General features: G+C 41.4%; 1 protein-coding gene across 2 annotated transcripts in view; it reads right to left on the reverse strand.

Moving 5' to 3' along the window:
- Positions 1-5,530: 5,530 nt before the first annotated feature.
- Positions 5,531-23,513, reverse strand: part of aacs (acetoacetyl-CoA synthetase) — a 172,355-nt gene continuing 154,372 nt past the window's right edge. For both annotated transcript variants that reach the window (XM_085961694.1, XM_085961693.1), the window contains exons 13-18: positions 19,296-19,409; positions 15,536-15,661; positions 13,961-14,030; positions 11,788-11,846; positions 8,655-8,857; positions 5,531-6,919 (exon numbers count right to left, since the gene is read on the reverse strand). In XM_085961694.1, coding sequence (XP_085817820.1) covers positions 6,782-6,919; positions 8,655-8,857; positions 11,788-11,846; positions 13,961-14,030; positions 15,536-15,661; positions 19,296-19,409 — 710 coding nt within the window. In that variant the 3' untranslated portion in view covers positions 5,531-6,781. The remainder of the gene's footprint in view (positions 6,920-8,654; positions 8,858-11,787; positions 11,847-13,960; positions 14,031-15,535; positions 15,662-19,295; positions 19,410-23,513) is intronic.

Consider the following 23,513-nt stretch of genomic DNA (forward strand, 5'->3'; position numbering starts at 1 on the left):
ACTTTGAATACAGATTGTCAGTGTTTGACCGCTTCAAAGAGCTGTCAAACGCTGATATTTCATCTGTCAAAAGCTCTTGACAGATGAAATGTCAATCTGTGACATCACCTGGTGCCTGGTGGCCCTTAATTGGCCTGCTGAGCCTGCTGGGTGGGCTCAACAAGGTCAATCAAGGGAAAATCGAGTGGGTTGGCCACAACTCGATGGAGGCGGGACTACAACCCCAAAGGTGGGAGTCCCGCCTCCTACTCGCCTCCATTGATAAAATCCAGCCCTTTGTATCTGTCTTCATGGTAGAAGACACTAACAACATCCCAATAATGGACAATCAAGGGGCCACAGGGAGCAGGGAACTAAAGACAATCATTATCACTAAGGAAATAGTACTTGGTAAAATAATGGGACTAAAAGATGACCAGTCCCCTGGACCAGATGGCCTGCATCCCAGGGTCTTAAAGGAAGTGGCTGCAGAGATAGTGGATGCATTGGTTGCAATATACCAAAATTCCCTGGACTCTGGAGAGGTCCCAGCGGATTGGAAAACTGCAAATGTAACACCCCTATTTAAGAAAGGAGGGAGACAGAAAGCAGGAAACTATAGACCAGATAACCTAACATCTGTCATTGGGAAAATGCTGGAGTCCTTCATTAAGGAAGCAGTAGCAGGGCATTTGGAAAATCATAATACAGTCAAGCAGAGTCAGCATGGTTTTATGAAAGGGAAATCATTTTTAACAAATTTGCTAGAGTTCTTTGAGGATGTAATGAGCAGGGTGGACAAAGGTGAACCAGTGGATGTGGTGTATTTGGATTTCCAGAAGGCATTCAATAAAGTGCCACATAAAAGGTTATTGCATAAGATAAGAGCTCATGGAGTTGGGGGTAATATATTAGCATGGATAGAGAATTGGCTAACTAACAGAAAGCAGAGAGTCGGGATAAATGGGTCATTTTTCGGTTGGCAAATGGTAACTAGTGGGGTGCCACAGGGGTCGGTGCTGGGGCTTCAACTATTTACAATCTACATTAATGACTTGGATGAAGGGATTGAGTGTAATGTAGCCAAGTTTGCGCATGATACAAAGATGGTGGGAAAGCAAGTTGTGCAGAGGACTCAAAGAATCTGCAAAGGGATATAGACAGGCTAAGTGAGTGGGCAAACATTTGGCAGATGGAGTATAATGTGGGAAAGTGTGAGGTTATCCACTTTGGCAGGAAAAATAAAAAAGCAAATGATTATTTAAACGGAGAGGGATTACAAAATGCTACAGTTCAGAGGGACCTGGGGGTCCTTGTGCATGAAACACAAAAAGTTAGCATGTAGATACAGCAAGTAATCAAAAAGGCAAATGGAATGTTGGCCTTTATTGCAAGGGGGTTGAGTATAAAAGCAGGGAAGTCCTGCTACAATTGTACAGGGTATTGGTGAGATCACACCTTGAGTGCTGTGTAGTTTTGGTCTCCTTATTTAAGGAAGGATATACTTGCATTGGAGGCAGTTCAGAGACGATTCACCAGGTTAATTCCAGAAATGAGGGGGTTGATTTATGAAGAAAGGTTGAGCCTGTACTCATTGGAATTTAGAACAATGAGAGGTGATCTTATTGAAACATATAAGATACTGAGGGGGCTCGACAAGGTAGATGCAGAGAGGATGTTTCCCCTCGTGGGGAAATCTAGAACTCAGGGGCATAGTTTCAGAATAAAGGGTCACCCTTTTAGAACTGAGATGAGGAGGAATTTCTTCTCGCAGAGGGTCGTAAATCTGTGGAATTCTCTGCTGAAGAGCTGTGGAGGCTGGGTCATTAAATACATTTAAGGTGGAGATAGACAAATGTTTGCAAGATAAGGGAGTGAAGGGTTATGGGAAGTGGGCAGGGAAGTGGCTTTGAGCCCAAGATCAGCCATGAACTTATTGAATCATTAATGACTTGGATGAAGGGACTGAGTATAATGTAGCCAAGTTTGCAGATGATACAAAGATGGGTGGGAAAGCAAGTTGCGCAGAGGACTCAAAGAATCTGCAAAGGGATATAGACAGGCTAAGTGAGTGGGCAAACATTTGGCAGATGGAGTATAATGTGGGTGTGAGGTTATTGAATAGGCCAAGTGGCCTATTCCTGCTCCTATTTCTTATGTTCTTATAGGATTAAGTGTTTTTGAATTTCACTTGAAACTCAGTCTCAATTGAGCTCTTGGTGTGCAACTCAAAACTCATTTGAAGACAGCATACACTACAAATTGGCACTTGCACGTAAATAATTTGTTATTTCCAAATAATAAAACACAGTCAAATGTTATACATCTGTGGAGAAACCTCAGCACTGTTGACAGGATCTATATCAATCCTTTAGATTAATGTAACAGAGTGAAGTGTTGTCAGATCTAATAAGACTTGTAAAATATATTGTTCTAATTTCCATAAAGGTCACATTAAACCTGAAATTTCAGCTTTGGACCAACAAATGTTAACACATGTGCTGTGGCGTTGCCACATTGGGGAAACACTGTGTGTATGTAGATAAACCTGTATCATCCCCTTTTAACTGCTGTATTCCCCTCCCCCCGCAAGACAGTTGCAAGCTGAGAGGAATAAGGCATGTTCAGACTTGCCTGCTGCTGATAGAAGGAAAACCAATCAGGTTCCAGTAGGTGACCAATCCGTGAGTCATCACAGGTTTGCGGGCTTCACGAATTCAGTACTGTATTGTGAGAGTTGGCGTGAAGACCTATTTCTTGTAGCTCGCTGTGTTGCCTATTTCTTTACGCGGGAGACCGTAGTCCCCCACAGTGCTATGGAATTCAGAGTTTCAGTAGCTGTAAACTACTTTGCAAAAGTAGATGTGTTGTAGGTCCTGTGAATGGGTCGATGTCTGATGTAGAAGTGGTTTGAGCCGGTCTCCTTTCCACGGTTATGTTCGCGTCCGGGTGTCCCTGGAGATGGAGCACGTGGTGTCCGCCAGTGGCCACCTGAGGGACTGGAGTGCTTCATCACCCCCGGGAACCAAATTTTAGTTTGATTTTGTTAAGGTTCCTTTAAAAGGTTTTTATTTAATTGACGCTGTGTGTTGTGCCCCTTTAAGAAGGGACCACTTGCTACCTTTTTAATTGACAATGACAGCTGTTATTAATTAAGGTAATTATCATAAGAATTAGAAGTGGATTGATGCTGTTGCAGGGATACATTCGATGTACTTAATTTACATAAGAACATAGAGCAGGAGTAGGCAATTTGGCCCCTCGAGCCTGCTCTGCCATTCAATAAGATCATGGCTGATCTTCTACCTCATCTCCACTTTCCTGCACTATCCCCATATCCCTTGATTCCCTTAATATTCAAAAATCTATCGATCTCTGTCTTGAATATACTCAACGACCGAGTCTCCACAGCCCTCTGGGGTAGAGAATTCCAAAGATTCACCACCCTCTGAGTGAAGAAATCTCTCATCTCAGTCCTAAATGGCCAACCTAGGATATACGGCACAGAAACAGGCCATTCAGCCCAACCAGTCCATGCTGGTGTTTATGCTCCTCTCGAGCCTCCTCCCGTCTTTCCTCATCTAACTCTATCAGCATAACCCTCTATTCCCTTCGCCCTCGTATGCTTATCTAGCTTCCCCTTAAATGCATCTATACTATTCGCCTCAACCACTCCCTGTGGTAGCGAGTTCCACATTCTCACCGCTCTCCGAGTAAAGAAGTTCCTTCTGAATTCCCTATTTTAAATAAACGTGAGAATTGACTGAACAATGCAAGGAATGAAATAATTTAAGTGGTACTTACCCAATAAAACAGAATAGAAACAAAATGTGTGCGCTTTCAGTTTCTCATTTTTTTCTGTCTATTCAGTGAAACTTTATCTTTTCGACCAAATTCAACAGAAAAAAATTGCGTGGAAAAGAATTGAATAAAGCGCTTTCATTAAAATAAGTTCACACTTTTAATCAGTCAGATCCAGTTAAGTAATTGTGTGTAAAAATGTCATTGTTGTGTATAAGAACATAAGAAATAGGAGCAGGAGTAGACCATTCGGCCCCTCGAGCCTGCTCCATCATTCAATATGATCATGGCTGATCTTTGACCTCAATTCCACTTTCCTACACTATCCCCATATCCCTTGATTCCCTTAATATCCAAAAATCTATCGAGCTCTGTCTTGAATATACTCAATGACTGAGCCTCCACAGCCCTCTGGGGTAGAGAATTCCAAAGATTCACCAGCCTCTGAGTGTCAAGTTGAGACTCAACCTGACAGTCATATTTCAAATTTACAGGAAACTTTCTTTTATCCGGCACGGACGGGACCGACGTGGTGCCGGTTCATCAAAAATTCCGGATAACCGAACGCTATAGTAAAAGATAGGGAGAGCTGACAGCTCCATATAAAGCAACAAACCCTGTTGCTTAGCAACAACTGTAGAACAATGAACACAAGTTTCAAGCGTCTCTGTAGCTTAGCAACAGCTGCAGCCACACCCTTGCACAGCACAGATGAAGGCGGCAAATAAATATGAAGTAAAACCTACTCCTGAATTTTGCCGGTTAACCGACATTTCCGGTTATTTAGGTGCCAGTAAATCGAAAGTTTCCTGTACTTAAAATAACTAAACCACCACTCCCAAAATATTACACATTGGTCAGACACAGTATTACCAACATTCCCGATTGAGTTATCAATCACTGGGGGTAATTTTAACCTAATCTTTAGTCTGACGTCGGTTTTATCCCGTCAAATATTACCCTCGACTTAAATGGAGAGTGAAATCGGGCAGGATGTATAACCAGCGTTGGACCCGATCCAGTCAGTTTCCCCGACGGGCGGATTAGGTTAAAATTGCCCCTAGTGATTTTGGACTATTGTTGTGATGCGTGTGATTCACGGGAATAGAAAGGTGCTCTCTCTCCTACCCTGGTGAATCACATGCATTCAAATACCAGTGCATAATCAATAAATACTAAACTAAATCATGAATGTTAATAACATAGACAGCATAGGTTTCAAATCAGCAATTTCCCAGTATTGACTGCACTGCCCATGCCTGTAGTTTGTGCAACTTCTACATTACATCCTGCTGCGTGGAATTCAAATGCTGGTAGGGTTCTACTGCCATTCTGTTAAGCTTTTAAAAGAGGTAGTAAGGGATAGAGCAGCCTCCTTTACAAACTCAGTGCCTCACTGGTGAATCAATTATGACTATGATCTGAAATGCCATTGGACGTTTTTTGATTTGACCTCCATTTGTTTTTGTAACTCAATTCAAGGATTTTCAAGATGGTGGATAATTCTGTATTGAGGAAAAAGATTGCTTACCTTCTCAGGAGTGTTTTTAAGGGTGTTCTTCAAATCAACCTAAATGGATTAATAATTGCATTAGCAATATAAGAATCCATATGGTTCTTTGGTAGGTCATTTTCTTTCTATGAATAAATTAGGTAAAACTAACTTGTGGCACTTGTCAGTTATATGACATTTATCTCTTGTGTTCAACAAACTACCACTGAAATAATTTTGAATCATTTGGAAAAAATCCTGGGTTTACAATATGAAATTTTATTTTCAAAGGAACATACAATTTACAAGGCTTCATACTTAACACATATGTAGCTAACATACAATGCCTTATCTTCTACAACAATCACTGGAGTTTCAGCCCTGGGAATCGATAGTCTTGTGAAAACTAGAAGATCATGCACCACCACAAAGAATGTACAACAACAACAAGGTTTGCCATCTATGGCAATACGAAAGGCAAGCTCATCATATACGAGATCACTAAAGAATCTAGTAACCCTGCATATAAAACAAGCAGAGCCATTGTTATTGTGCATTATAAACTGTTCTACTGAGACACAGACAAGCAGACATTTTTTCAAACATATTCTGTGCTTTCAACTGAGCAATGGGGAAAAAGGCAAGACCAAGGAAACTACTGTTGTGCTAAAACTTAGTTTTACATTGTTACCATCGTTTTATCAATTTAACGTTGATATAATGGCAATTTTGGTCTACACAGATTACTCACCAAGGTCAGTGACCACCCTCAGGCTTAAATAGTCACAGTTCTTCCAATATAAGCTGTGTTTTCCAAACTAGAAGCAATCTTGCATTATGGTGCTGGTAGGTTGTACCCAATAAAACAAACTGTATACAACACATAACTGTGTAGTGTAAGTCCATTGTGTATTACAAATTATTTCCATAAAAATGTCACACAGCACTGGTACAACTAAGAAACAAAATAATCTTAATGCCAATGGCTCCAGACTTAATGTTCAATTAGAAAAACAAATTCATCCATTAAATTCAAATTAATTTATAAATTCAAATGTAAAAACTACAATATCTTAATTTCATGAGCCATATTTCCTGTCAATAAAGGGGTTACTCACAGTTCAAGTAGTTTACACCTAAAACAAGTGTGTGCATTGATTGGGGGGAAGTTTAACCTAACGCAATGGCCAGGAAACCCATGGGATCGAATGGAACGCTGGTTTTACACCTTGCCCAATATTCCATTCCACTGACCTCAATACAGAGTGAAATCGGGCGGGGTGTAAAGCCAGCGTTGCACCCGATCCCGTCAGTGTCCCGACTGTCGGGTTAGATGAAAGTTGCCCCCATTATATCTGCACTATTGCCAGTCTAGGTTTAAAAGGATATACTTCGTGGAGGGAGCATAGAAAAACATAAATCAAACACAAAACTGCACCAAATGTCTTCCAAGTGACATAGTTACTCTGTTAAATAAAATTTATTTTTGCACATATATACATAAAACTTTCAGAAGTTCTGGAGTTCAGGAATGTTCTTGTAGAGGTCAAGAGACCCTGGATTTGAGAAGGCGCTCTGCTGCTTCACGTCTTTGCCAGCGATAACCTGCTTCACTGCCACTTCTACCTTCTTTCCACTAATAGTGTACTAGGAAAAAAGAAATAAGCGTTATGTGAACAAATGGTCCATTTCTTAAATATATGACATGATGGCTCACCAAGTAGTACCAGGTCCTTCATTATCTGTGCAAAAGAGGATCCTGTATCAAACGATTGCCATCTTGTACTGCAGGTACTGATTTGAGAGGATACTTGCACGTAGTACAGAGATGGCAACTCAGTGTTCAACAGCCAGTTCCACATGACTCTGGCTAGGCAAAGCAGAGAATCTGCATCATGCATAGACACACACACGCGTGTGCACACACATACACACGTGCGCAGGTACTCACCAGAGTCTAATTCCCAGTTAAAAATGTTTAATGCTTGGCTCTTGCTGCTGTTAAAACTGTAAAATTACATTTTAAAAGTTTGCTCTGCACTCATTTGATACAGAAATACCATTATAGCTTTTCAAAGGGTTAAGAACAGGTATGCATCTGTCTCATATCATGTTTACTTTCTGTGGTATTTGTTGTGTGATACAGGCACACTCAACCCTATAGGAAAAATCAAGCTGCATTCTATCATCTGATTCAGTATTCCTGTTCCAGTCAAAAGCGTGAGTTTTATTTGAATTATCGTCAAACATTTGTTTTTACAGAGCGCAGATAATTTCAATCTGTTAAATGTGCAGCGATTAACATATCAAATGTGTGTACAACAAAATAGAGTACACAACATACGAGATTTCAAATATGAACCTAGGGCCTCATAAAGTCAATGGACTGAAATAATGCCATACAAATTGATTGGAGATAGACATTTTCTAACTGCTTAGCCAATTATAAATAAATTACAATAAAGCTAAATGCAGAACAAATTTATTGAAGTTATTGCTCCAAGTTACCAGGATGATGATCAAGATAAGATCAGTCATGATTTTATCGAATGGCGGAGCAGGCTTGAGGGGCCAAATGGCCTACTCCCGCTCCAATTTCTTATGTTCTTATATTGAGCACACCTAACCCTAGCAAGCTAAATCTTCTGAAGATGTACTGAAAGCTAATTCTGCAGAGCATAACTCTGAGGCTTGATTGCAATTGGGAACATTGTTTTCAAACCATAACATTATTGATACAATAATCTATAAACCAATGAGAAGGAGCCAAAGAAATAGTCTCAATCTGGAAAGACAACAGCCTCACTGTGATCACCACTAAATATGATGATATCCACTCATTACTCAAGGAGCATGCAGATGCATTCAAGGTCAACTGTTTATTCCTAATGTAAATTGAGGAAAATAAATATTGGGCTTATGTCTACTATAAGCCCACCGACTCAAAGGTCATTGACCTGAAGTGTTAACTCTATTTCTGTCTCCACAGATGCTGCCTGACCTGCTGAGTATTTCCAGCATTTTCTGTTTTTATTTCAGATTTCCAGCATCTGCAGTATTTTGCTTTAATGTTTATAATGTGTTTGTGAATACTATTATATAGCAGTTGTGCTACTTAAACAATCTTGTTTCATAAACAACTGCTAGTTTAACAAAATTTGATCAAAATTCAATAGGAGACGTGTACAGACCTTTGCTGAAATGAATTCTTCTTTAAGTAAATAAACCAGAATATGAAGAATTTTTTCCCCCCAATCATCACAAAATGCAATGTGACAGTTCCCATCTACTGTCACAAATCTGCGACTTAGCAGATAACAAAGTAAAAACAGTTTATTTGAATGGGAATATGAAGCGCTATGCAACAGGTGCACCGACTTACTGGAATGTCTTTAGTCTCCAGGATGAAGGTAGGCACATGTCTAGCTGATAAAGCCACTCGAATGGCATGTCTCATCCTCTTCACCAGGTCAGCTGTGAAAACCTGATTGGAGGCCATCTTCAAGAAAAGGATGACACGTTCCTCACCATCCTTGTTGTACTGTGGGACACAGAGACTGTCCATAACTTCCTCAAAGGCTTCAACTACAGGACAAAAGGGCACAAGTTTCTTTCAGACAGGGAGAAAGGAAAAAACTGCAATCTCTCAACAGCTACTACACAACAGATCTGATTAATATTCCAAAAGTCATACAATGTAGCTATTTTACCAGATTTCAATTCATATGTTAGTGTTGAGAAATGTACTGTGCAAAATCATACTGTAAATATTGGGGGGGAGGAAATTGAGTCGCACCCCCTTTGGGGCACTAACTTTTAGCGCCCCCAAAAAATTAGCACCCCCACAGCCGAAATTCATCGGTAGCACCCCAAGAGAGAAGCGGGGTGCTACTAGAAGCGCCCCGCCTCTCTCTTGGGGCGCTGCAAGGGAATATCACGGCGTCACGCGCTGCGGTATGTCACGCCGCGGTACTGCAGGCCTTCCTCCCCATCTTAAATGGGAGGGGACCCGGGGCCCAGCTGGGCCACTGGGGATTGGAGTGCCGGCAAAACTCGAGAAGTGCCGGGCTCACGGATCGCAGCCGGCACTCCACGGGGAGGCTTCAGAGGAGGCCGGGATGGCAGAGGGGGCAGGTGCTGGCAGCCGGCCAGCAACAAAAATGGCTGCCTGGCACCTTCCCTTTAATTAGCACCGCCCCTGCCGCAGGTAGGCCCCTGAGCCCGTCGGACAGTGTCCGGCGGTAAGTCAGGGGGTGCTGCGCACGGCGATGATGTCATCGCAGCGCCGCAGGGCGCCAACGGTTACCGCCGCTAACCTCCCACTGAATTTCGCAGGAGGCGTTGGCGGCGCCGCGCCCAGGCGCTAGTTGCTTTGTGCCCCGTTAGCGCCCTGGTGGCGCAAAGCAACCGAATTCTTAGGCCTTAATGTTTTTGAACTCCCCTCACCCCTCCCAAGAAAAGGCACTGATTTTGCAAACTTTTTTTTTAAGTTAGGAGTATGAGTTGCAAAATCATTTTCACCAAAGCTTCCTGCGAGAGAGATGATAATTTGTAGTGAGGTTGATATGACTGTGCTGTGTTTGTGAATAAGTAAACACACTTTTTCTATCAAGAACGCACTTCACAATTTAGTGAATTTTCCACTTACCGAACGATCACAAGTTCTGGGATTTGGAAAACTTCCCATTTTTGGACTTTAGTGGCAATATCAGGCATTTCAATTTCAGGTACCACATGGGTCAAATAAAAAGCAGAGTTCTCCAACAATGTGCCTTAACCCCACCCTCAGGATCACCGGGTAGAACTTCTGCAGAGTTCTCCCAATCTCCCTCCGTAACTTCAGTGGAAGATTGTCGGAAACCCCCAAAAAAACAGCGTAAACGGCCGTACATAGAATCTACAGCGCAGAAACTGGCCATTCAGCCCAACTGGTCCATGTCGGTGTTTACACTCCACACGAGCCTCCTCCCACTATAATGACCTCTTCCCATCCTGCCTTCATATACCTCGATTCCATTTTCCCTCATATGTGCGGCCTTATTAACTTGTGTTGCTACATTTCACAGAATCACAGAAACCCCACAGTGCAGATAGAGGCCATTTCGGCCCATCGAGCCTGCACCGACACATATCCCACCCGATCCCCGTAACCCCTACACCAACACATATCGCACTCTATCCCCGTAACCCCACGTATTTAACCCCCCTAACACTAAGGGTCAATTTATCATAGCCAATCAACCTAACCTGCACATCTTTGGACTGTGGGAGGAAACCGGAGCACCCGGAGAAAACCCACGCAAACACGGGGAGAATGTACAAACTCCACACAGACAGTCGCCCGAGGCCGGATTCGAACCCGGGTCCCTGGCGCTGTGAGGCAACAGTGCTAACCACTATGCCACCATTTAGCAATTTATGTATCTGTACTCTCAGATCGCTTTGTTCCTGTACGCCATTTAGTTTTGTGCCTTCTAAGAAATGAGTGGCCTCCTTATTACTCCTACCAAAAATGAACCATCTCACAGTTCGTTATTTATCTATCCACTCTGCAAGCCTGTTTATGTCTTCCTGTATTTTGGTGCAGTCCTCTATATTATTCGTTAAACCCCCCAAATTTGGCATCATCTGCAAATTGTGACACCATACTTTCCAATTCCCGAGTCTAAATCATCTATGTATAAAGTGAACAACAGTGGTCCCAACACAGATCCCTGTAGGACACCATTTCCCACTTTCTGTCCGTCTGAAAAACTTCCCTCAACTCCTACCTTCTGTTTTCCGTTTTTTAGCCATCTTTCTGCTCCCTGGACCCTGACTCCACACGCCTTGACCTTTGTCATGAGTTTCTTATGTGGCACCTTATCGAAGGCCTTCTGATCATCCATGTATACCACATCCATTGCAATGCCCTTGCCTACTCCTTCTGTTACAAAGAATTTAATAATGTTGGTTAAACATGACCTTCCTTTTAGAAAGCCATGCTGACTATTTTTTTGAAAGATTATATTCTCCATCTTTAAATGTTTTGCTAAAAATTGAGATAACAAAGATTCTGCCATCTTTCCTACCACTGACGTTCAAGCGTTGAAATAAATGGAAATGAAAACTGGGCAGTTTCTGTAATGAGCGGCCAATCTGCAACGCCAGTTTTATGCCCGAGCGGCAAGTTGAAAATCTACCCCATCACCTCGCCAAGGATTCCTAACCATTTTCCCTGTAGGACTGCCTAACGTGGCTCATGGCAAATAATAACAGCACTTTTAAATTATTGGCTCTGTATTCTGAAGTAGAAGTTCAGTACCAAAGATAAAAACTTTACTTTTCAACTCCCATTACATCCAGTCATGTGTGAAACAGCAGCAATTTGGAACTGAATGATCGGAGACTAAAATGGGCATTAACTTCTGTACAAGTAGCAGTCCTCCAAATGCTGTCGTTGAAAAGGAGAAGTTTAAAAAAAAACTATAATTACAGAAAAACATTAGATTAGATCACCACACTTTAAACATTACCAATGTGGTAGATTTCAGAGCTTCCAAATCTCACTCCATTTGGATTCAAAGTGCCATCACTGCAGAAGAGAGAAATATATTAGAGAAGTTCACCTTCAAAGCAAAATAAAACACAAAATAAAAGCTACAGGAGTAAGTTTGGTGGGATGGGACACAAATTACAAAATGACACCTCACTTCTTTCTAGGATATTTCAGCATAACTGTTTCAGGGTCAAGGATCCATCAAAGGCAAGTGTTTTATACATGTGATGGAATCAGGTAAAAAGAAAAAGAAACGGTTTATTTTAAAGTGGATCAGGGATTTGGAAATCTTCAATCTATTACCTCTACCAAAAGTTAATCCATGGCAATTTTATTCCCAGTTTGTACTCTGACTCAAACAGATTAGTTCATTATCAACTAAACTGAATACACACCCTTAAGATATATTGCAAAGTGCTGCATTCTCAGCCAACTCATGTACCAGTGAGATGTTGCCAAATCTGCCCGAGTCAGATCCAATCTTTGTCGTTAAATCAATCTAAGATTTGCATCAGGGCATGGATCCAATGCTACAGAGTGTGTTAAGACTGTCAGACATGAAGCGCTATGACGTCTGAAGAGTTAATCCTTATCCTGCAGCTGTTGATACCCAACATGTATTTTGAAATATGTTCACATTTCAAGAAACTAAGTGGTAGAACAAAAGTTGAGGTTTACCCAGATTGAAGGCTCCTCTCTCAGAGCCCAGGACTGTATGCAATGGTATCGGAGTTCAGATAACCAAGTACAATTATTTGTTCCAGTTCTAAAGCCAATGGCCCGCAACTTAGGCTTAAGAATATGAATGACCATAATCACAGAATTTGACTAATATGTATAAATAATAATGTGTTACATGTAACACTAAGAAAATAGCTGGGAAATGAACTGCCCGTTTGTGATGTAATTCTGATTCAGGTATAATCATAAACAAACATACATGAAAAGGTAGTTTAAATCAGATACTTCACATTATAGGCAGGTAGTGACATTTCTCCTTGTGATGCTGCACACCATGTGTGCCTATGCAAGGATTATTTCCTGACAACTTGATACATAGCTGTGTGTAAACAGATATTAAGCTGTTACAATTCTAGAATGAGAACATTTGGCCCATCGAATCTGCACCGGCTCTTTTGAAAAGTTAGTCCCACTCCCCCGCTCTTTCCCCATACCCCTGCAATCTTTTCTCTTTCAAGTATTTATCCAATTCCCTTTTGAAGGCTACTATTGAATTTATATCATTAATCAACACAAATGTTCTCCAAATCAAATCTGTAACATGTTTTTTGTTGTATTTCAATCAATTTGTTTGGCAAGTTCAGATAGAATACAGAAGACGCAGGCATACACAAAGGAGGGAGAGAGGGAAAGGAGAAACAGCAAAATCTGCTGTGCAACTGAAGCCTGCAGAAAGAACCAATCACATTTATACCAACCAGATATAATCTCACAGCCCAAACAAGCACCCAGGGCAGGATACAGTAGTTTCTTACCCTGATGTGCAGTTAAACTGAGGATCTCCAGATGGCCTATACTGAATGGGTTGAAGCAGATTGGCTATAGATTTGCAAATATATATATATTCCGTCACAAATTTGCAGCTATAGAATAAATAGGACCGTAAAATGTTATCCTGATTTACTGGTGCTCATGTCCCCCAAACCTCAAGCCTATTGCAGCATCATTCATATATTTATGGTAGCGAATACTATCCATAAACCCAACCATAGCAGTCAATGTTTTATAAATCAACTGTCTCTAACTGTTTATAAGTCACAAAATAAAACTCTTACACTCCAGAAAATGATCAAAAGACTGAGAAGAAATTATTTTGCACGGTGTACATTTAAAAAAAAATTCGAGCCAAAAAAATAAATCAACCTTCAGTGAACATCCAAAATGTACACCGTTCTATAATCAGGAAAGGACTAGCCTAATAAAACGTCAATTGTTCATGAAGGAACAGAAAAGCAGAACCGCCTTTGTCTAAATTCACATGCAAACTTTGCTTCCTATAACAATTTGATGAAAGCTTTTTCTAATGCAGATATATCTTGATGCACTCTCTCTAAATGTGAGCACTTGAGTTACAGTAAGGTCAGAGGGCAAGAAAATCTAAAGAACTGATTTTAATTTCTCAAGCCTACCTTCTGCCGAGCATCACGATTCCTCCAGTCTTTGGGTTTATTTTAGCGTAGTCGCCATGGGCCCAAACACCTAAGTTTGGACATCAATAATAGTTATTAGGACAACTGTAGCAGGTAAAGTATTTTTCATATAATGATCATACAGTTGTGGCAACAAATTATTGCAATGCCTTATCCTCACAGATCTTTTTTGGTTTCAAAAGAATGTAATGTCTAAAGTTACGTGTTTTCACCTTTTTCTGTCCAAACCAATAAGAAAAGGAATCAACAGCCCACATCTGGCTATATTCTTGTTTAAGAAAATATCTAATCACAACTCTGCATAATTTTGAACATACATCTATCTCTAAATAGTGCTGGATTATGCCGCCAGTGAAGTCTGCATGTGTGACTTAAGAATTTAGATTTACTGAAAACATTAATGATGTTTTCTGACAAACTGGGTAGATCGCTGCCTGTCAAGGCTGTTAAACCTCATTTAGGGAGACAGTCTGTGCTGCAAATGACAAAAAATGCCACAATAAACCATTCACAAGCTTTTCTCATGGTCTCAGTAGGATATTTTAAATTGATGACGTTTCAACTAAAAAGGGTGCCAGAACTGTACTTGTGCGGAGCAACACGTTCGTGCACATCAAACAACACTCCTACAGCCAATAACTGATTTGTTCACTGGGGGCAGCTGTACATGGCTTAATTTATTTGTTAATAAAAATTGAGAGGTTTATAATAACAACCAACACTTGAAAAGCATCACTACTCAGTATACAATTATATTGGTCCCGTTTGCACCAAGAAAAATAGCACAAAGTATGCATTCCAATCCTTATAAATATATAAAACATTTGAGAGTGGGAGGGTATTCAAATCTAGAATTAGTCAACTGGCATTTGATATGCTTTATAATCAACAGTGGGGTCTGAATTCATATTTAGCAAAGTGCCATCAGACATGCTCGATAAATCCTAAGCACTTGTAATTCTAATAACCCTTCTAATTGATTACACTATTATAGGCACGGTAATAAGTGGCTGTTTGAGTCTTGTAGAAGTGGACCAAAAAAGTCTGCATTCATTTCGCAAATAAAGTGTTATAATTGGCACTTGCAGCAAAGCTGACTTAGCAACTCGTCAGAGAGACTGCAGAGGAGCAGTTAATAATTGTGGCTATTGGTTGGACCAAGGGTTGCCTGTGAATGTGACAACAGTTTTGGTCAATAGGCATGCATAAGCAATAGATTGGACATCTGGCTCACCCAAGCTAATTTGGTTTACTTACAATGACCTTAAAATTTGGCTCAAAAGTCAGCATTGTAAAGCCTCCTAACCATAATCCAAGTTCAACATAGGCCTGATCTTAATTGTATAAAGCATCAAGAAATGTACCAAAATGCTCTAAACCCTGCAGCTATGTGAACCCTCCAAAAATAAGGAAAGAAAGAAAAAACTGGCATTTATATTGTGCCTTTCATGACCTCAGGACACTCCAAATCGCTTCACAGCCAATGAGGTACTTTAGAAGTGTAGTCATTGTTGTAATGTAGAGAAAGGTGAACTGAAAATATTCTGCTCATACCTGGGAATCTAGCAAAGTATGCCTTGTGGTATTTGCTGCCACTTTCATCATTCCAGAATTGTGTAGGCTGACAGGGAATAGGTTTGGTGCACACCAGCTCCCCACTTTCTCCCCACAGAACTTGTCCTATGAAGAAAAGAAAACTCAATACAATTTTTTTCCTGTGAAGTTTATTATTCTAATTGTTTTGTGGAAGCTTCCTTAAAGTGGATTGCTCAATACCGCGTGCAAACATTCATTACCCTCAACAACAAAGGCAAATAATTATTTTTTGGCATCGTGTCAATCATGTACATCCTATTATTTAAGGTTACATTGCCCTATAATTACATCCATTTGCTGTAGGTGAAGCAGCACTAAAACAGCTCATCTGTGAAGAGGTGAATAAAACAATCCAGAGATTGCCAACAGGTCCCAGTTAGTACTGTATAGTGGTAAGTATCCCTGCCTGTCACGGTGAGAAGCAAATTTTCTCATTGAAACATAAAATTCTTAAAGGGCTTGACAGGGTAGATGCTTGGAGGATGTTTTCCCCCTGGCTGGGGAGTATAGAACTAGGGGGGTCACAGACTCAGAATAAGGGATTGGCCATTTAGGACTGAGATGAGGAGAAATTTCTTCACTCAAAGGGTTGTGAATCTTTGGAATTCTCTACCCCAGAGAGCTGTGGATGCTCAGTCGTTTGAGCATATTCAAGACTCAGATTGATAGAATATTGAATATGGGGATAGCGCAGGAAGGTGGAGTTGAGGTAGATGATCAGTCATGAGCTTACTGAATGGCAGAGCAGGCTTGAAGAGCTGAATGGCCTACTCCTGCTCCTATTTATGTTCTTAAAAAAGTATTTTTAATTAGCTACTTTTGCTGTACAATTATCAGCAAAATAATGAGGCACAATAGTTTTAAAGCTTCTGCAACACAAGTCGATTAGTAACTAGTTCCATAATAATCAATAATGCAGGGACGGGGGAGGGGGGGGGATAAAACAGATTCTCCCAAAATCAAGTATTCCCACTTAGAGTGGCATTCAAGAGCTTGAAACAACAGCAACAAGCTGTAGGAGTCAGGAGCTGGTGAGTGGAAGAAGAAATGGGAGATGAGGAGAATGCCAGCATGAAATAGAGCGGAGGAACGAAGGAAGAGTGCCAGCATCGAACTGGAGGGGGAGAAAAGTACCAGCTTGAACTGGAGGAAGAATAGTGCCCGAGTAGATTGGGTTGAGTTCAGAGTGGGTGTTGTGTCGGTAAGCTCAAGATTGGGGAGGGAAAGTTTGGGGGTGGAGGGAGAACGATTGCCACTTTAAAAGGGGAATGAAATGTCTTTGTGAAGGAGAACAGTAACTTTTAGGTTAAGTAATGGTCTGGTTGGTCTGCTGAAAAACCAAGTATCAAGAGAGGAAAAATGAGTAAGCATGAGCCTTTTTGGGAAGACTATGTGAGGCAACCAAAAACTTGGCCTTTGAGATCTGTTTTGGGAAGGATTTTAAAGGTAAGCAGGAAGGTTGAGATGCAGTGGAGCTCAAGAGAGTAGGGCTTAAGTGGCCGATTGCTGCACATCTAAAGATGAGTAGAAGGAGCGAAGGTACACTGGAGGCCAGGTACATGGGAGAGGGGGTGAGGCTGTGGAGGAATTGTAAACCAAGCCGAGGATTTTAAATACAATCCATTGAGAGATGGTGAGCCAGTATAGGTTAGTGAGGACTGAGGTGAGAGGCAAGTAGGGCTTAATGTGGAACAGGATGTGGGTGGCAGAATGTTGGACTATCTGGAGCTTATGAAAAGTGGAGGTTGGGAGTCCAGCAAGAGGGATGTTGAGAACTTGGGTCTAGAGGTGATGAATGTCTGGATAAGGTTGTGACAGCGTAGAGTAAGGTAGGATGGAGTTGAGTGCTGTTGCAGAGGTGAAAGTTGAGTCTTATTGATGGATAGAATATTTCAAACTCAGTTCTGGGTTTAACAGAACAGCAACATTGTGTGCAGGCTGGTTAAATTTAAGCAAGCAACCAGGGAGGCAGATGGTATAGATAGCAAGGATGCAGAGTTTTTGGCAATAACCAAAAATTATGGCTTTTGTTTTCCCACTATTCAACTGGATAAAATTCAGGCTCATTCGCGACTATGTCACACTTGGCTCGACAGCATGGAGGTCATCATGGAAGGGATGGGGAGATAAAGATGGACGTTGTCAGCATAAGTATGGAAGCTAATCCATCATCTGTGGACGGTGGTATGAAGGGCAGCATGGAGATATAAAAGAGATGGGGGCTGATGTTAGATCCTTGAAGAAATCTGGGAGATGACCAGATTGCGAGATTGATTATATGGAGATGTGGTAGGTCCATCAGCCATCTAAGAAACCCCCCATATTTATTCTAGGAACATAAAAGCTACTACCATAAAAGGACACCAGCAAATTTCACACAGCACTTCTGGCTGTGGAACTCTATTCAAAACTAAACTGTTGTCTGGAACGGTGTGGCTTCTTCTATGGAAGTCTGGGTTGAGCCAATGTTACTGAAGCACACATTCTGCTACGAGAAATCGGAGACTTCGGGGTAGATTTTCCTGAAGCTGTCGGGAAAGAGGCGGGACTACAACTTTCGGGTTTTAGTCCCGCCTCCATTGACGTCCGGCCAATCCACTCGCTCTTCCCTTGATTGACTTTGTTGAGCCCGCCCAGCGGGCTCAGCAGGCCAATTAAGGGCCACCCGGCAACAGGTGACGTCACAGACTGAAATTTCATCTGTCAAGAGTTCTTGACAGATAAAATATCAATGTTTCACAGCTGTTTGAAGCTGTCAAACACCGACAGTCTGACTTCTAACCTGAGTCCTTCTATACAGACTCAGTTAGAACTGTCACCGGCAATGAAAGCTGACGGCTGACACTTTTGACAGCTCGCAGCCATTTTGCTTTCATTGCCGGCTGAGTGATGGACTCCCGAAACCTAGAGGAAGAAAGGCTGTTAAGGTAAGTACAGGTAATTTAAACTTCTTTACACACTTCAGACACACCAAACACACTTACCTTTGCACTCATGCACCCATCACTCACCTCAACACTGACATCGCGACCCCTCCAAGTCCTTCAACCCGACGGCCCGACTGCTCTAACCTGGCGTGGTTTGGAGCCTTCGGTAATCCCACACGGCACCCCTCAAAATAGGAATTAGGCTAAAAACTGCCTGTTAACTACCTGTTAACAGGCAGTTAATTGGCACTAATCCCTTCCCGCCTCAGGTCGGCGGGTCCCAGTGCGGGGCGAGTACCCGCCTCCCTTGAAACTTACGTGGAGGCGGGTTTTGGGCGGGATGGTGTCGGGACCCCCGAATTCGGGATTTTTGCCCCCCGCCCGCCTGAAAGCCCGCCTCACGGCACACTGAAAATCTGGCCCACTGTCTACAGATTCAACTGTTTCACCATCTTAACTGATAATTTTGCATGTATAGGGGGGTGACATAAGAAAACTACTAGGCACTTGGTCTAAGCATTAAACAAAGCTTTAATCAACTGTTTTACAACATGGAGGTCTAGTTGTGTCCTTCACTAGTTCTTGTTAAGAATGTCCTGCACAAGCTGGGCCCGTGCCCGAGTATTTATACTCTCCCTGGACAGCGCCACCCGCAGGCCGCTCAGTATTATTTCATAAGTCTTTCTTTCATGAATGACTGATTCATGTCAGGGGGCATTAACATTGTGAAAGGTACAGATGCTGGGAACAAAAATTGGAATAGATCATAAAGCAAGAGTTATTGTACAGACTTTCTTCATTCCAGATTTCCACAGCCATCCCGAGGTTCCTCGCTTGTATCTCTCCTCTGTAGACTGGGATGGTAAAGTTCTGGCCCATGAAACAGGAAACGATGTCTGTACCACCTGCAGGAAACGGGACAAATAATGAATACACCATTTTCAGCCTTGTGCCTCCGAGGGTCACAACAGTTGTAACAACTCAAAACCATTTTCCTGGAGATAGCAATTGAGCAAATGCACGATGTCCTACTTCTCAATCCCAGCCTTCAGGCCACACAAACGAAATACTGAAAATACTCTGAGTCCCTCATACTTCTTATAGGAAATGGTCGCAAACAGAGTCAGTGTTAAATTTTCTACCACTGAATACATTATAAATCTCACGTGTTGCATATTTAAACAGAAAAATATATTAAACAATTCTACTTCACATTTGACTGTATACACACAAGCACTTAGTACAAATATTAACAAGGATTCCAATGCTGTAAGCCACCCAAAGTTACTGTATGCAAATTGCATCTGACTATGTTTAAAGTGGAAAATACAATTGAGATGAAATTTAAACAGCTTTGAATCTGAATTGTTATAAAATTCTCTAATGTTTATTTAGGGAATAGCTTTTCTTCGGCCCAATTCCAAATATGTCTTCCACCAATAATCTACAGATCCTCTTAAGTTCCATCCTGGTTTTTGGTTAGCCTTACTGATGATCGCAGGATCAGGCTTCAGCATCTCCAAGGAAGGAATGAGGAGGGGAAACAAAAATTAGAGATAGCTGTCCAGTGGCTCTGGTTAGGAGTGTATATTTGTGGACGTTGCGTGTGAACAGCATCAGGCTTTGGTGGCCTCCATGGTTAAACTGCCCACCAATCCTTATTATTCAGGATCATACATTAAGATTGTTCTTTTAAGTATAGCATCTGAGGCCATCTCCTACCCATGGAACCATACCCCAAACATAGTGTGCCACCTTTAGGAAAGGAGAAGCAAAGGGAAAAATGCAAGGGATAAAACATTAACCAAAAACATACAAAATAACTCAGTGGGCAGGCTCCGTCCCTGTATGGATAGGTGTGAATGTTCCTTTTTTCAAAATTTCTGAGACACATTTAAGTAAAGATATTACTTATTAGATATCATCTGTGTAGCATATAGCAAGAAAGCAAAATTTTACAATGGCAATCGATGCAACTGTCACTTGCCCTTTTCATTAAATCACCCACAATGGTGGGCATTTCCAATGCGCGTAGACAAACTGGGGGAGTACATCTGGTACTATGTGCACAATGACACCACACAGCGGTACCCAACTGCAGCGACTATGCCGAAGCCACCATCCTTCCCCTTCCACACACTTTACGAGGCAAGTTGATAGGCTCCATGGGACGGTAAAAAAATATTTTCCATCTCAAGGCTACATGTGAGGCATTATAAATTTTGCAGCAATGTCGTTTACTGAAAGCTGTGAAACCGTATTGTCATTATCCTCAACAGAAACATCTAGAACGCTCATAATAATGTCTCCAAACCAAAAATTGGAGTGGAGAAACGGCTGTTGGAAATTAACTTATTGTTTTGAGGAAATGAACTTGCCCAAACATATTGTAGGTAATAGTCTACAGTGAACATGTAAATGAATTTTCTCAATGATCAGCCAATTGAGTTTCCTGCATTTTTATATCTTTTGGGAGTAAGCCTTCAAGCTGTTATTTATTATCAGTCAAAATCTATTAATTCCTACTCTGTTCAGCCAAACAAGTAAAATACTTTTAGCATATTACAATTTAGATTTTATATGCATTCTGTCCTTCACACTTTTAAATCTTATTGTGGAATGGAGGAAGATCGAAGGATGCTGTAATCAAGGAAACCGTTGAACTATCCATCACTATGAGAACAAATCAAATGCTCTGCTACACACAAGGTAAAGTTAAGCAAATAAATAATCAGCTACAGTCTGATTTGGCCAGGCTATTAGTCTGCAGTGTGACACAGCTATTCAAATATTTGTATTGACAAAAAATGCATCACATTTTAATAAGGTACAATTTATTTTGTGTTAGAAATAGGGCTGAGGAGTTTTCCATCAGCTTTGTGCTATGGAGGTCTCATTTGGACTGCACAATGAAGCCCAAGGTTGATGCAGCACCACAACACATAGAACTGCCGCTATCAGCAGCGGCACTATTATTACATCTCTGTGGAATCGACTTAATTAATCTTGTTGATTCCAAAGTAGGTTTCTGAAATATTATGCGGCAGTAACCAACTGATTGTGAAAATCAGCATAGTACTGGACAGCAATTTCCACGGATATGAAAATGATCAAAATATAGCCAATGTGGCTTCAGTCTTCAATACTCCATCAGATGAATTATATTCTGCATTCCACAATAATAAAGATAAATGAATTTCCCCCCTACATCTACAGTATTCATTGAAATGACTGAACATCCATCTCCTAATAAGGAAGAAAAAGAGCCCTGCAGTAATTTTGAATACTGTAGTCCCTGGGGAAACTATTATTGTTCTGAAGTCACAAAATGATTGCAAACATGATTAGCACAAATTATCAAAACAAATACAAGCATGCCAAAAAACACACCATTTATCAGTGTATTGAAAATGCATTAATTACCCCACAAAGGAATTCACTACCTCACATATCCTGCAAAGGCCTTGCGTCTGCACAGCAACTCAAGCAAAGTATTCCAAATGGCCTACATGATTAATTTAATTTGCCTCAGAAAAATCACATAAAGCAATGCTCCAGTACTGTTAGCTGCTTTGCATTCATTTAATTATAGAACATTGTCAAGTAATATCATAAATCATTTAAGTCTGGAAAAAAAAAGCATTGATTTAGTAGTGTAATTTACTACCCTGAATTTATAGGGACCAACCTATTACCAGGAGGTGGAGATCAGCCATGACAGAAGGTGATTAAAGCCAACAGCAGAAAATGAAATGAGTTTTTAGGAGATTTAGCCATGTACCAGTTGATTCATCTTGTAGCTTTGAGGAGCCTGGCTTGTCTAAGTCGTTAAGTAAGCTCTTGTAACTGATAAAAGATTTTTATTTTGTTCAGTTTAAATCCCTCACCCCTCCGTTTTTCCATCCTTTACCACGTTCCTATTCTTTTGACGGTAAGGATTAACTGGACTTGGCTTCTTCTGCAAATTTTCAGTTCAGGGCTCAACTGGGTCAGGCGGGGGACACCATGTTGTAGGAGTGGTGCAACAGTCCATTTTGCAGCCTTGTCAAAATTCGCAAAGCCCACCCCATATATCTGGGCAGATTAGATTGCTAGCCACAGAAGGAATTAACCTATGGCCCACATTTCTGTGACAAGGGAATCTTTCACTCCTTTTCATTGACAAATCAGTACTGCAGTCGAGCAATGCAGCACACTTAACCATGCCTTGCTCAGAGTGTTAAATGAACACTCTCAGTTCCTGCAATGAAACGTCAACTTTTACCCTATGCTATGGATGACGAAGTTCATTTTCTCTGCAATGCTGCTGTGTAAAGCGTAATCAGTGAACTGTAATAGTAGAAAACTGGTCAACATTTTGCACACCATTGCTTTGGCTCAGGAACAGTAAATATAAAGTTAAGTTAGGCAGATAAAACATTAGGTTATAGATAGAAGTAGGCGGTCTTTATAATTGAAAAGCAAAATACTGCGGATGCTGGAGGTGCAACACATGCCCTCCTCCCTTCCCACTGTCCAGGGCCCCAAACACTCCTTCCAGGTGAAACTTGTACTTCTTGCAATCTAGTGTACTGCATTCGCTGCTCACGATGCGGTCTCCTCTACGTTGGGGAGACCAAACGCAGATTGGGTGACTGCTTTGCAGAACACCTCTGTTCAGTCCGTAAGGGTGACCCCGAGCTTCCGGTCGCCCATCACTTTAATTCTCCGCTCCACTCCCACTCAGACCTCACCGTCCTCGGCCTCTTGCACTGTTCCAATGAAGCTCAACGTAAGCTCGAGGAACAGCACCTCATCTTTCGATTGGGCACTTTACAGACTTCCAGACTCAACATCGAGTTCAACAATTTCAGACCATATCCTCTGCCCCTATCTTTTTTTTCCCATTTTTTTTCTCTCACATGGCAGCTGTCTTTCACTCTGCCAGTGCCATTTACACTTCATCTAGAGTCATCTTTTGTTTCTTAACTTGTCCCATTACCAGCTCCTTTTGCCTTGCACCATCATCT

The sequence above is a fragment of the Somniosus microcephalus genome, chromosome 19 (genome assembly GCF_052327205.1).
Source record: "Somniosus microcephalus isolate GS21.2 chromosome 19, FLI_Smic_1.0, whole genome shotgun sequence".
Taxonomy (NCBI): domain Eukaryota; kingdom Metazoa; phylum Chordata; class Chondrichthyes; order Squaliformes; family Somniosidae; genus Somniosus; species Somniosus microcephalus.